Here is a 15,610-nt window from a genome sequence, read left to right as displayed (position 1 = left end):
GGAACAGTGACAGAAACCTACCTAACTGATCCATTCATTTCATTATTGATGTTTGAGTGGTAGTGTGTTGCACGTGCCGAGCTAACTAACAAATTTTCTTAAGAAACATATCTGATATCATCGTTTTAAATCCAATACTATATGCTATTTTTTCTTCATTAGAAGTGAGAGATAAGGTAAATAGACACTTTTTATTTTATATTTTTTATGTTTCATTATAATTAATAGTATGATATTTGAAAAAATGAAGGTGGCCACAAGTGGAAACCGAAAATCACTATTTACCTACTTATGGCCAATCTGCTGGCCACAAGTAGGTAAACGAAATCCACTTTTGGCCAAGTTACTTTTCTACTAATGTAGCATGTTTACATAAATATAGCTATTTTATTTCTTTTAGTAAAAATGCCAAACGCCCTTAAGAATAATAAAAGCAGAGTAGAAAAAGTAAGAATACCAAAATTTCAGTATTCACCTTCAAAATTAAATTTAGCATTAAATGCCATATCCGAAGGAATGCCTGTGGCCACAGCCAGTCGTCAATTTAAAGTTCCGAGAACTACTTTGCGCAACAAAATATCCGGAAAGTCTCCAAGAGATTCAGTGCACTGTGGATTCGATTCTCACTTGGGAAAAGAAACTGAAGACCTCTTAGTTGAATGGATATTAAATTGTGCAAAGATGGGATTTCCAATTGATAAAGACGGGTTATTGAGTTCGGTACAAAAACTTGTTCGAGAGTCAAATATTAAAACTCCTTTTGTCAACGATCGTCCAGGAAAAAAATGGTATTACAGCTTCCTTAACAGGCACAAGCAACTGTCCCAGAAGAAAGCAGAATACATTCACGGTGGTAGAGGCGAAGTAACTGAAGAGAAAATACGTAAATGGTTCGACGAGGTTCGTATGAATTTAAGCGATATGAGTGCTACCAGTGTTTTAGATCATCCAAAAAGGATTTAAAATATGGATGAAACATGTTTTTGTTTAGCCCCAAAAAGTGGTACTGTAATTGGACCGCGAGGAAAAAACATCTATGATGAACGAACCTCATCAGATAAGGAAAATGTAACCACACTTTTCACAGTAAATGCAGAAGGAAAATTCGCTCCTCCTTTGACACTTTTTAAATATGACCGGATTCCGTCCGCTGTATGCAAAGCAGCTCCTAAAGGTTGGGGATTAGGGAAAAGTGAAAGAGGCTGGATGACTGCAGAATGTTTTTTTTGAGTATTTTTCAATCGTTTTTGTACCCTACCTAAAGGAGTCTCAAATAGAGTTCCCCGTTCTTGTCTTTTTAGATGGACATAAATCCCATCTGACCCTATATTTAAGTAAATTTTGCAGAGAAAATCAAATAATTTTAATAGCATTGCCCCCTAATGCTACTCATATCCTCCAGCCTTTAGACGTCTCTGTGTTTGGGCATATAAAACAAAAGTGGAAACATGTTGTTCGAAAATATAAGATAGAAAACAATGGTCAGGAGATTACTAAATCATTTTTACCTATGGCACTGGCTCAGTTGATTGATGATCCAAAAATGACCTCTAATATAATATCAGGATTTAGAGCCACAGGTCTGTACCCTTTTTCAGAAAATAATGTGGACTACAGTAAAATTATATTGAGAAAATCCGATATGTTTCAAACTAACGATATTAACACTGAAGCCACAGTTTTCCTTAAATATTTAGAATCAAAAATTGATGTGGTTGTCCTGGACCAATTTAAGACAACAAAAAGAAAAAACCATGAATGGGAAGGTAATGTTGAAGATAAATCGCTGTACAATATTTGGTTTCAAATAGCAAACGAAGTAGAAATTCAACCAACCGAAAGTAGAGATCCGGTTCTGGCGAGAGAAAATCCAGAACCTGATAATAATGCTCTGAACATAATGCTTCCAAATATATGTCCCCTGGTATCTACTACAAATGATAATATGGTAAATGCTGTGTTTTCGGAATCTTCCAATTCTGATTATTTAGCCGATCAAGTTCCGACCACATCGACTGCTAGCAATATTGTGATGGATAGCAGTTTTCGCCCAGATAAGGTAGAAGAAGTCAAACGTAATATTTTTTTTGCACAAAAACCGATTTCTTCAACAGTATTTTATAATGTGCTCCCGTACCCTCAACAAAAGGAACCGGACTCAAAGAAAAAAAGGAAAAAAGAATATACACCAAGTGTTGTCACATCTGATAAGTGGGTGGAGTATCATGAAGAATGCGAGAAACTTAAAAATGATAAAGAAAAAAAAAAGCAAGAAAGGAAACAGGCTCGAGAGCATAACAAACAGATGAAGGCACAAAAAAAAGTCGAAAAAATTGAACAAAAGACAACGAAACTTAAAACGACGAAACCTAAAAAATACGATCTAGATTCAGGCTCTGCTTCAGAAGAACATGAAGACTGGGAGGAAAGTGGTAGTAGTGGAGACGATGTTGACTTCATGGAACCAGAACCAGAAAATATTCAAATGTACGATACCGATGATCTGAAATTGGGAGACTTTGTGCTTGCCAGATTTAAACAACTGGGTAAAAGATCGACGACAACATATAAATATGTTGCCAAAATTATAGATGTCCTTTCATCAGAAGAGTATGAGATACAATGTTTCAAAAGTGCCAATGAAGAAAAAACTGTGTTTTGTCCTATAGAAAATGACGTTTGCAGTATAGATAAAGGCGATATTTTGGGAAAACTACCCGAGCCTATTGTCCAGGAACAAGGAAGAAAATTTAAGACTATTTTTCCAGGACAATTAGACATTTATGAACAAATATGAAATCATAAGTACTATTTATAAAAGTTTTAATTATTATTTTCAATACTTTTTACTTATTTGTGTTACCATAAATTTATTTTGTTTTACCTATTTTTGTAGTTCAATAAATATTTAAGCACAAATATCAACTTGTATCTCTATTTTTATTTAGTTCTTGGGTGGCCAAAAGTGGGGAAAATGTATGGCCAAAAGTAGAAACACATGGCCAAAAGTAGAGATTTTTGTTGTTCAAAATATAAAACATTATAATAATTTCAGTATGAATTGAATCTTTATGATCAGTTGATCTCCTAGCAGAGCAGATTCGAAAGTCAAAATGGCATTGAGCGGAAAGATTTTATTCAAATCCTACATGTTTCTCAATAGAAAAATAATAAAGAAAGTTCTTAAGGTGGCCATAAGTGGTGCCTCTACCTTATATGAAATCAAAATCAACGGAGAATCTAATGTAATTAGATACGCGGGCGATACAGTAATTCTGTCAGAAAATATTGAAGGTCTCCAAATTCTCCCTGATCGTATTCACGAAGGAAGAGACGAAATCGGCATCAAAATAAAATTTTTAGTTTTTCGTCGTAACCCAAATCCAGATGCTTTAATTCAATTGAGTCCAAGTTAAAAATGTTCACAAAGTTACATATTTGAGAACTGTCATAGACCAACTAGATCCAAACATAAAAATAAAACGAAGAATAGCTATGACTAAAATTACTTTTATGAAAATGAAGACATTTCTTTGGAATAATTATCTCAGTTTAGACCTAAGACAAATAATGGTTAAGTGCTATATTTGGTCTATACTTTTTTATGAAGCAGAAGTATGGACACTAAAAGTATTAAGTAACTATGAACAGAATTAAAGCATTAGAAATGTAGATTTATAGACGGATGCTGAAGATAACTTCGACAACAAGAGAAACTAATGAGACTGTCAATCCAGACAATGTGACATACTGTGAGAGCAAATCGATATAGATACTATAACTGAACTGATCCTTAAAGGCAAAATAGAAGGCCGTAGAGGTGTAGGAAGAAAATAGGTTTGTTGTGGTTAAAAAACATTCGGGAATGGATTCAGGTATTAAACGTAGGACAATTATTCCATGCAGCAGAAGATCGAGAATCCTTCGCAATGGTGATTGCCAATGTCGGATAATTCTGATATGGTCCGTGAAAAAGATTATACGTGACCCACTTTACAGAGGATAGATAGGTAATCTTGAAACTTTTTATATGGCTCTTTTATGACGTAAACGATTATCCAGTTGAATCTGTCAGAACCAACGTCAGTATTAAGGGCATAATAATTAGATGCTAATATATAAATGGAAATAGGGGATGAAAATATGAATTTTCTCGGTTTCCGTTATTTCGTTGAATCGATTAATTAGTTCTTTTGTGCGTTTTACTGTTATTTGTAAATTATGATGTATCTGTATATTCGCATTGTCCTAGAATTATTGTACTTTTTTTACAAATGCTTTTTGTTTGTTGTTACTACTGTTGTTTACATTTCCGTAAATTTTGCAGCCAGGGAATACGTCTCTTTTCCGGTGGTCTTTGACCATTTACCATTTTTATTATTATCAGAATCTTACAAATTTTCCCCACTCTAGGCAGGACTACCACACTGTAGCTCGGTAAACCCAGAATATACTTAGGATACGCTAATAACACCACTTAGTAATGCCCATGCTCTGATTCCTTGTCTAGATTATTTGTAAAAACTATACTACTGTATTAAGCAATTAACACTTTTGATTCATGAATAAATAAAAACGTAAAGACGTAAATGGATAGAAATAAAGACAATGACAATGAGAATACTGGGCAAATGTCCATTCAACAGCATTATGATCGGCTTCTACTGTGAAAGCAATAATAACTAACAAAAATATGTACCCAAAATGAAGATTAAAAATACTTTGCTACAGGAAACGAAGGATTGGTAATTAAGATTAAGTAACATTAGTATATAAAATACAGAAAGGAAAACAAATAAACAGTATATTGCTAATGGATTAAAACAAAATAAAACATAATTTCAAGGTAACAAAGCTGGATAGATAATATAAAATGTTAAGTATGTTGACAACAGTTTTCGTAATAAAATGTTAATAAACTAAGTTTTTATTTTTCTTTTACTCGTAGTATTAGATACCTACATACTCCTGCAAGTTTCAATAAATATAAACTGTTACAAAGTAAAGACCAACATATTACGTTGATACTATTCCAATTTCTACAGGTACTACGTTTTAAAAAATTGTTTTCCTTGAAGAAAATTGCAGTTTTATAGTAAAATAAATTCATTATAGTAGACTAAGTTACTGTTTTAAAAATTTTGTTGACGAATATCACGTTCAAACTTTGACACATGAAACGCAAGAAGTGGCAACATCTTCAATGTTTACAACACACTCTAAGGAATTTGATTTAACAAGTTGATGTAAGAAAATGTCAATGAAACAGAACAGTAGCAATACAAACATCATATTTTCGATAATAATAAAATACATTAGTGAATATTTCCTACCTTTAATGTGTTTAACAGGATCTAACGGCGAACAGTGCAACAGATTCCCAAAGAAACATGTCACGAGCACACCACATACCACTCTTATAACCATTGTAACTTTCTAACACACAAACACAAATCACAGCTACTATCTTTGGCAGATAATTCTATCATTTTATTGTCCGTTTTTCGGAGATATCACGCACGTAGGGCCAGTACACGAACGAGAAAATTTGACCTACCTCCTCACCACGTACATAGAAACTGTTTTTCTTTGGGCCGAGTTCGAGGTTCGGTAGCGTGCCAAATTGTCGAAGGAATACGACTGCCAGCGATTGTTTGTCCTTGCGCCTTTGAAAACTCCGGGACGTTGCCAACTATACCTGGTATCTGTAAAACTGGGGAAAAATTTTTAATGATGAACAATGATCTTTGACTAATTTTTTAATTTACGCAATCTTCGTACTTGGTTCAGGATACTAAATAAAAGAACACACAATTAACATGTACCACTTTCGGTAAAATGAGATACATTCTGAAAAACATTGTCTATAAACTTAAAGAGTATAAAACACTTGTATGTACGCTGTGCCTATGTGTTAGAAACTATGTCCCTTATGAAAAAGTCTATTAAAAATATGCTTGGAGTGTCAAAAACCAAAAAATTAGAAACATCGAAATTAGACGAAAAACAAACGTCAGGAACATCATAAAGTAGGTGGTACAAATGAAATAATGATAAGCCGGTCATATAGTCAGATACGATTATGGATACAGAGAATCCTAAAGTGGAGTTCAAGACAGAAGACAGAAGTACAGGAAGACGTTAAAAGATATGGATAGACGAGATAGGAGTAGTAAAACACTGGCTGAGATTGGCGCAAACTCAGCCACAGTTTTAAGTGGCTGAGTTGAAAGTGGAAAGGCAAGTTAAAAAAGAGAGAACAGAACACAGAACAGAAACACAGAAATATAAGAAATACATTTATTTCTAATATTGCCCCTTCTTACCCAATATATTCATTCGAACAAAATTCAAAATTAGGAAAATGCTTTAAAAATTGTGGGTTGGTTAAGTCATGTCCTCGAAATGGTTATTTTTATATTACAACATTTTTTTAGTTTAGGTTAGATACAATTGATGATTTTAAGATACAAAATTTGGCAAGTAAACTTTAAGCTTTAACTTAAAATTCAATTTATAAATTTTGGCCGTTGCCAGCTCAAACTTGTATGGAGGTGCGGTATTCTTATGGAAAAGCTCTTTCTTTATATTGAAGATCGAATTTCGCTTGTATTTTGTCGCTTTAATATTACAATAAATGGGAATAATACTCTTTATTTATTGTTTTCCGCTTTTGTGTAGCTAAGTAGTTGACAAACAGTCTTAGATAAAAATAAATTATTTAGTTTTTTTTTAGGGTAAGGAGATTGTATGTGTCCATTCCTTGGACTATTCTTTGGCTTTGGAGAATACAATAATTGTATGTCCCAGCTTACTCATTGTTTAACAAATAATGAAAAGTTCTTTAGATTGTTTAAAAACGTATTAAAATGGCACCAGAAATACTCAAACAATTCAGTTTTTAATCAAATACCATAGGAAGGACTTTTTGTACAAAGGAATTTCCATGGCTGTAGTAGTTATTAAAAGTTTACTATGTAGTTTATTTTTTGTCATTTGCCGAAGTGAGACATTTCCTAAGACGTACTGTTTGAAATAGGAAAGTTGGCAGATCGTTCCGTATTGTCGTAAGTATTTAATCTGTTCAAAGATGATTCTATAGAATGGCAAAAAAATATTGTAGTTAATTTGCCCTATTTCTGTTTTGGAATTTTTCAAAAGATCAGTATTTAGATAACAATATGGTTCTAAAGTTATTGTCTTTTGGCATTTTTTTATTATCTACTGTATTTATTGAGAATAAACCGCAATTTTAATTAAGAATTTCATTGATTCAAAACTACTACACAGTAACTACAAACTGTGTTGTTTTTAATCAATGACAATATATGATAATTGACGTATCCGCATTGAAAATCGAAAGGTTGAATATAATATAATTGTTACTTAAAATTATGGTTTATACCCAATAAATCAGTAGACATTATTCAGACGACCGAAAAAATAAAAAAGATCAAAAAACCCAAAAGAATACAGATAAATCTTCCAAACGCAGAACGAATACCATGAAACTCTCAAATTATACGCAGCCCTTAAGTTAGTATTAATACACCTCGTACAAAACCCCTAGGAGCCTCTCGACTGGCATCCGGCAACTCCGCGTTGCTATCTCCGTCTACTGTGACCGTATTCGAATCAGACGAGGCGTTGGACGGCAGGATAGGATAATGAGCTTTTGGGACTCCTCTTCCTGCTGTGAAAAGAATAGCTTATCTGGAAATGTTCGAGTAAATTTGATGAAGGATGTCCCGTCCTGCTAGCACTTGCCACTGCCTAAAATCAACTATCACAGTATTTAAGAAAGAACGATGAAAGGAAGTTCATACCTATATGAGTACTAAATTGGGACGTATTCTAGAAGGATTTTATATAATCAAATTTTGTGTTATGTAGAAGAAACAGAATATTGTGAAATGGAAACAATCTGTTATAATGACAAGTTAGTTGCATGCATTAAAAACTAGTGTATTAGGTACACCAATATATTTTTACTAGAACAATTAAAAAATAGAACTGTTCTGGCTATATTCATTTTAAAATTAACGAAATGACAATTTCTTGCTTACTTGCAACCCTATAATCGAAAAATTCATCATATTCGCCTTAAAATTTAATGAAAATTTATCATAAAATAGACATCAAGAAAAGAGAACAATAGATATTCAATTACGGCTTTTTTAATAAAAAAAAATACACGGCGAAATAATATACTTATACACATTTGTGTTAAAATATGAAACGGATATTTGGTTGTACTTTATTGATACAACAAAGCTTTCGACAAAATATTATATAAGAAAATAATAAAGTTTCTTAAAAAAAATACATCTTGAAAAACGTCAGCATTTCTTTAAACTTTAAACGGAGATAAAAGCAACTGAGAGACATTCAGGAGTGGGTAGATAAACGTTGAAAAAGGTAGAGAGTTGTACCTAACATAGAAAATATTACATCACGGATAGATGTTTTTCTTTATTGATCACAACAAAGCATTAGATCAATTATTATATAGAAAAATTATGAAATTTCTTAAAAAATACTTTGACATAACATATAAAAATTAAACAGAAACACAAAATAAAAAAAATATCAGGTACGGTAAATAGGTAATTTAATGTATTTACCATTCAAAATATGCGGACTAGTCTTCTTAATGAAATCAAGACAAAGATACATCAATATATAATAATTAAATGAAAATACAACATAAATATGGTGATAAAACCCCATATTTATTTAAAGGAGAAAAATGTATAGTTTTATCCAAAAAATAATTTCGAAATATTTGATTATATCTAGAAGCATGCGATATAAACAATATTTATACATATTGTTACGATAAATATATAATTCATATTTTACTATAAACGTTATATTTCTAATTCTATTCCATTCAAGTCTTTTCTAGATCATACACCAGCCGGCAGAAACCCCAGGTAATATCTGACGGGTCTACTACGATTCGAAGTTTCCAGAAGCAGGTCGAATTAAAAACCAGTCCGGGTGACCTTCTCGTCTGTTCGAAGGGAATCGCCGGAATTCTAGTCTAACGGTTGTTTAATATAAATATAGAGGAACCTTTTATTTAAGTTACAGTTAGTTTTGAATATGAAGTCGAGTTTTTAGTCCGAAATAAATATTGTAAATAAATGATATAAATTAGAGTAGTTGTGTTCTAGTTCTTAGTGATAAGTATAAAACTGTAATAAATATATAAAGACTCTAATAAATTAGACAATAAATTCAAAAGACTCTAATAAAAAAGACAATAAATTAGATTAATAAAAAATATTACAATATGTATATAAATACTAATCTAAATCTATTATTGTATCCCTAAATAATGGCTGATATTGATTTATTTATGAAGGTGCTAAAAGTTAGGTTTCTGTTCTTATCGCTAGTTGATTTCGTGAAACTTTTAAGCGGATTAATATAGAAAATGTATGTAGTCCATGGTAGATCGCAAAATATTGTTATATCTACGGTGGGTCTTCACCTAGAGTTTGTAACATATTGTTGTCGATTTTACCCTTTATAACATTTAGTTTTTATGCATATGAACCATTAATAATAATCTCTGGTTCTAGAAATAATTATTAGAATATATTACCAGGATGGGAGGACTTTTTAGAGATATGGGTAAATAAATTGTCGTTTAAGACAGTTAAAACACAACAGAGAACCTGATGCTTTCAGAAGATCTATATTCTGATGTAAAATGTACGTCAGTTCCTAAACTAGATACCATTAGTGCAGTTAAAAGAGTCGTCCGGTAAGCACTACTAATACGTGAAAAACAAGAATATAGATGACTGTGTAAAAGGGAACTGAATAAAAGCACTAAACTTTAAGTAAATAAGGACCTTGGAAATGAAGAAAAGCGGAATTTAAACTTATCAAAGCTAAAAAAAGGTGAGTAGATGAAAATTCAAGAATTATTATAGTCACAAATGGACCTTACACATAATGCAAAATAGGATCCAGCTATATCACTGGAAAACAGAATATATAAAACACTACAGATATTTAAGGATTACATGACAGACTACCAAGAAAGAAGACTAACACCCCACTACATCAGGATACCATATTCACACGGAGTCCCAAGTCCCAATAATACACAAAGAGAAAGTACCTGCATACTCTGAAGAGAATACTTATGTACCCTTGCAGAACCATGAATTCTACTTAGAGCAGATTGTCCTGAGTGAACCAGAAGTTCCTCCTAGATATAATACAGCCTTTAGTACATAACACAACAGCAATTATAAAAAAGCTCACATCTCTTGCAAAAACTACCAGAAATAGATTACAATACCAACACTGTGCTAGTCAGTTTCGATATCACCAGCCTCTTCACCAATGTGTCTTTGGAGAGAATTCTAAAAATAGTAAGAGACAAATTAGAGAGGAATGATATATTAACAACAAAAAACAAACTAAATTTATCAGCTATAAAGGAGCTACAAACACTTTGCACAGAGAACACTTATTTTCAACTAGATAATGATTTTTACAAACAACATTTTATATTACTCATAGGCTTATCCTGATCTCCATTATAAGCAGACATTTTCATGGAGGAATTGAAACAAAACATTGTGCAAAAACATAATCAACAGCCCACAGTGTGGTGAAGATATGTAGATTATGTGTTTTCTCTATTGTTCTCTATGTGGCCTCACGGACCAAAAGTATTGAATAAATTTCTGATGGACATCAACAGTAACGAAGAATCAATAAAATTCACTATGGAAAAAGAGAAGATAAACTTACTTTCTTCTCTAGATATGTTGATCACAAAATAGGATACTGTATATGTAACCAAAGTTTACAGCAAACCTACCAACAGCAACAGATATTTAAATTACCACTTAAACCACAATATACAATCCAAAAAGGGAATTATTAAATGTTTATATGATAGAGCCCATATCATTGCTCTATTGAAAATGTATTTCAGAAAGTTAAAACCTGCTAACAAAGTTTTTAACAAAAACTGATTACTCCTTGTTAGTTAAAAAAATGAAAATTCACAAGATGAAAGAAAAACACATAAATAATCCAGAAACGTGCAGAAGATGGGATCTAAAGATGGCAACGATCATCATAAAAATTAAAAAGGATGGGAAATAAGTACATCACAAAAAGGTACATCCAATATATTGAGATCTATTCCATCCAAAACCAAACTTAACAACACACAATAGAGATTAAAAAACTGCATCTATAAAATACGATCTCAATGCAACATTTTTATGTAAGAGAAACCGCAAGACCACTATCTGATATCATCTTGAGGGTACAAACCTCATTCTCAGAAATAAATTTTTAACTAAATGCATACTTATTTGCCTACAAGATCGAGGCCAAGTAAGTCACCCGTCAATTTGGAAAACAATAACCGCCAGACAATTATTGGTTATACTAACAGCTTACTATTTAAAATAATCTTTTTTGAAAATGATTTCCGGAGTGGAAATCGAAACGTCGAATAACAATTATAAAATGTAATTTTCAATACAATCAATAATTATTGTTGCTTAATCCCTTATAAACATATTTAATTAATATTTTTATTATTAAATAATTACAATTTTGATCTTAGAAAGTCCCAATTTTCCCTATTAAGAAAATTATAATAAGGAATGAATCAAAACTAATAGACAATTTAATTAATATTAAAGTAATCGATTTTCGTCAAAGATGTTAAGGGTTATGATGTATCATTTATGTGAAATAATTACATGCTGTAAACTCCGATTTTAACACATTTATGTAAAATTTTTTAAAATCGGTATGATGTAAGAACTACGTATAACGGGTTGCCTACCTTGATATGTAATTTATCTTTTAAAAAGACAACTGTATTTCTCTAATAAAAAGAATATAAGTCACAAATTTTAACATGGATCAACTTAGTCTATTGCTATATACAAATGCAATATCTTCTCCGTGGACAACCCGCCTACTGACCATTGACCTAACACTAAGAAAGTATCCCAAATCATATACAAACTTCTCGATAATTAAACATCTTTTTGCAGAAATCATATCCCGTTACCCCAACTACTTACAAATCTTTAACGACGCCTCTAAAACCCCAGAAGAACATGCTGCTGCATGTCCATCTGTGGTAAAGAAAACTTACACCCACAAATTGTAGTATAGTCACACACAAGACCACAGCTATATTAAAAGCCTTAACTTTTTTTAAAACAAGTAACACGATGAAGTACGTCATCATTACAGATTTACTTATTGCGTTATTGAAATTAAAAAAAATTTATACAACAAATCCCATTATACAAGCAATAAAAAATGGATTAGAAATACTTCATTAAATGGGAAAGGACACAGCTTTCATTTGGGTACCATCGCACACTGGAATCTGGGGAAATGAAACAGCAAATCAACTAGCAACACAAGCCGTATCAACTTAGAAGATACTACAAAAATTACAAAATATCCTTATAGTGACATGAAACATCTGAATAAAGATCATTGCAATAACATTTGGTAAAATTACTGGGAAAATTCAGTAACCAAATTAAACCCAATATTACAAAGGTGAACAGCTCTTTGAATATCCCCACAAGTAGACGAGATCAAGTAATTATAAACCGTTTAAGAATTGGTCATACTGCTGTTACACACAAATTTTTAATCAGTAAAGATCCACCGCCAATTTGCAATAACTTCTCTACTTCATTGACAGTGAAACACTTCCTGCTTGAGTGCCCATGTTTCCAAAATCAAAGAAGAATGCATGGAATTTCAGACGACCTCAAATCAATCCTGACAGATAAAAATTTAAATGTATTAAATTATTTAAGAATTATAAAATTTTATTATACTATTTAATGTACAAAATCGTATTAAAACTATTGTGTTTGTCATCCCACTAATAACCCTGCGTGGTTGATGTGGTATAAGTCTTTTTAATAAAAAAAAAACAATCTTCATTGAACTGAAAAACAGTTTTATTCGCTCATAGAGAGATAAATCAACTAAATACATACTGATATTAACCTCAATCTCAAATCATAACCGTCCATTTAATGAGTGGGCATAGTATTCATCAAGTTACCTGTAGCTTAAAAACGGTAATTCCAAAATTACAGCCTGTACCTATTGTATAGTAAAATGTAAATTCCAAATCTTTTATATTGTTCAGGTTCACTATGTTTCTTTTTAGATGTGTCGACGGTATGTTTAACATCCCACATTGCGTCAAATATATATACATATATATATATATATATATATATATATATATATATATATATATATATATATATATATATATATTATATATATTATTGTGATATTTAAAGTCTTGGTGCGCCTAGCAATAATTACCTAATTAATTTTTTGATTAATTAAATTTATTTAAATGATATGATTATGACTCTATCACAATTTTTAATTCTTTTATCTCAGGGTTAAATTCGTGCTTCAATATCTATGCTATTACATGTGAAAGGTAAGGTCCAAAGAATACCGGAATAATAAAAAACACATATGATCTAACACTATATATTGAAATAAAAATATTGAAATAATTCACACTCAAAAGTTTTCAATAAACAAATCTCATATAATGATTCTCGAAATTTTGTTCTACGTACGTGAACAATCAAAATTAATGGTACAAACAATATTAATTGAAATCTCAAAATCCCAAACTATTCTAACTCTCCTAATCAAAATATTTATATCCTTTCTAAATTAAGTGTAAAAATTGTGTTATCAATAAAAGAAAAAAAAACTGCAGAAAACAAAAATATCTCTCTCTGATGATGAGTGGTCCAAATCCTTGTTCCTTGTAGACTATATTATCTCCTCTCAACCGCTCCCTATGTAATCAGCAATCTTACAACAGATTGTTGCAAGTATATCGTCCTTAATGATCTCCTTCAAAAGCCCAAATCATTCAAATTATGACAGCCTTTCTCCTCTCGATACACTGAATCTCTCGTTGGCCCGAGTGAAAAATGACTCTTGGAATATCTTCTCTTTACGATAAACTGAATCTCTCGTTGGCCTGAACAGTGACTCTTGGAATATAAGTAGAAAAATATGACTTACAATATTTTGCTGCTTCAGCTTCTGTCAGATACACTAACTCCACAAAAACTCACTAACATTCAACACTACTGCTTGCTACTTCTCGGGAACCGCCAGAGAACAATCACTGTTCGTCTTACAGACTTGGAAAACCAACTGATTATCTTTTTTCTCTCCTAAATCTAGCCAAACTCTCACTCCTACATACCTATCCCACCTTTTTCAATCTCCGCCAATCAAAACTCGTCACAATTCCCCCATTTTTTCATTTCGATAACAAACAAATTTTTACCTATAATTATAAATTTCCTAAAACTTATTTACTAATAATATTTTTCTATAATTCTTAAAAACTAACAAAAACCTCTTTCTAAAATCCCTTCTATTGTCTTTAATCACTGCATTAATGTATTTGGAAAACCCGGTTCAATTGTCTTTGGATTTCACTTAAAATTATGCGGGTCACTCAAGTATAACAAAGAAATAATTTATGTATAGCTTACATTTTGTTTAGTACAGGTAATCCAAGAATTTAATAACTTTCCTTCTTCGAAATGTTTGTTGGTTATTATCCTACTTATCTGAATTATTTTAATGTTTTTGAACTTTGAAATATTTTAATCAACCCAATATTTTTCTTTATTTTACATATCATAACAATATATATATATATATATATATATATATATATATATATATATATATATATATATATATATATGTATGTATATACTTTTTTCTTTTTGGGTGCGGTAGTCAATAAAAAATAGTGCTTTGCTAAGGCGTACTATTTAACTATTTATTCTGAATCCAAGCTTTCGGTGGTTTTTTGCCACCTTTATCAAGGTCTACAAAGAAAATTACTATGTTATAACAATTTGAATGGTGCAAAAAAAAACTATAAAAAACTTACCCGAATGTAAGATTCGTGGCATAAACAACAACGTTAAATAACATGATAATACTGAAATTGCAACTAAACTTAAAAATGTTGCTGTTAAAAAGACACTTTAAAAATTAATAAATACGTTAAAAAGTTAAAAAACAAAATGAAAGACGACATGTTAAAACAGTCGTCGTTGCAAGCTTGATTTCAGTCACATTTCACGAGCAGAACGAGAAAGTGGGAGGACAATTATTGTTTAAATAGTTTGAAGAAAATACAAAAAACAAATTTAAAACTAATGTCTCACAAAATACTGTCTATGAATTTTGAGTACTACCAACTGTATTACCAACTTGAAATTGAGCGGGAAATTAAAAATATTATTTGCAACATAAGCAATAGAAAGAAAATAGTTTTTAGTAAATAGGTTTAGAAAAAACAACTCAAACAAAACAAAACTGACTTAATAACTGAAGTTTGATCAAAAATATTCAATTAATAAAAAAAATTTTAAAAAAAGATAAAAGAAAAAAGAAAATTTTAAGATGCAAAATAGCTCAGTCAAAAGTCAATATAAAATTGTAAATTTTGCTAAGATTCTGGATCTCAGATCTTTTATTCAGATTGTTATTATCACTCTTGCTGATATGT

The 15,610-nt window shown here is 31.1% G+C and overlaps 1 protein-coding gene across 1 annotated transcript in view; it reads right to left on the bottom strand.

Moving 5' to 3' along the window:
- LOC140450847 (disintegrin and metalloproteinase domain-containing protein 10-like) overlaps nt 1-5,610 on the bottom strand; it is a 942,961-nt gene extending 937,351 nt beyond the window's left edge. The window contains exon 1 of the mRNA XM_072544529.1: nt 5,334-5,610. Within this exon, the coding sequence (XP_072400630.1) occupies nt 5,334-5,427 (94 nt within the window). The 5' untranslated portion in view covers nt 5,428-5,610. The remainder of the gene's footprint in view (nt 1-5,333) is intronic.
- Nucleotides 5,611-15,610: the final 10,000 nt, after the last annotated feature.

The sequence above is a fragment of the Diabrotica undecimpunctata genome, chromosome 1 (assembly GCF_040954645.1).
Source record: "Diabrotica undecimpunctata isolate CICGRU chromosome 1, icDiaUnde3, whole genome shotgun sequence".
NCBI classification, from domain to species: Eukaryota; Metazoa; Arthropoda; class Insecta; order Coleoptera; family Chrysomelidae; genus Diabrotica; species Diabrotica undecimpunctata.
This window is presented reverse-complemented; position numbering and strand designations above follow the sequence as displayed.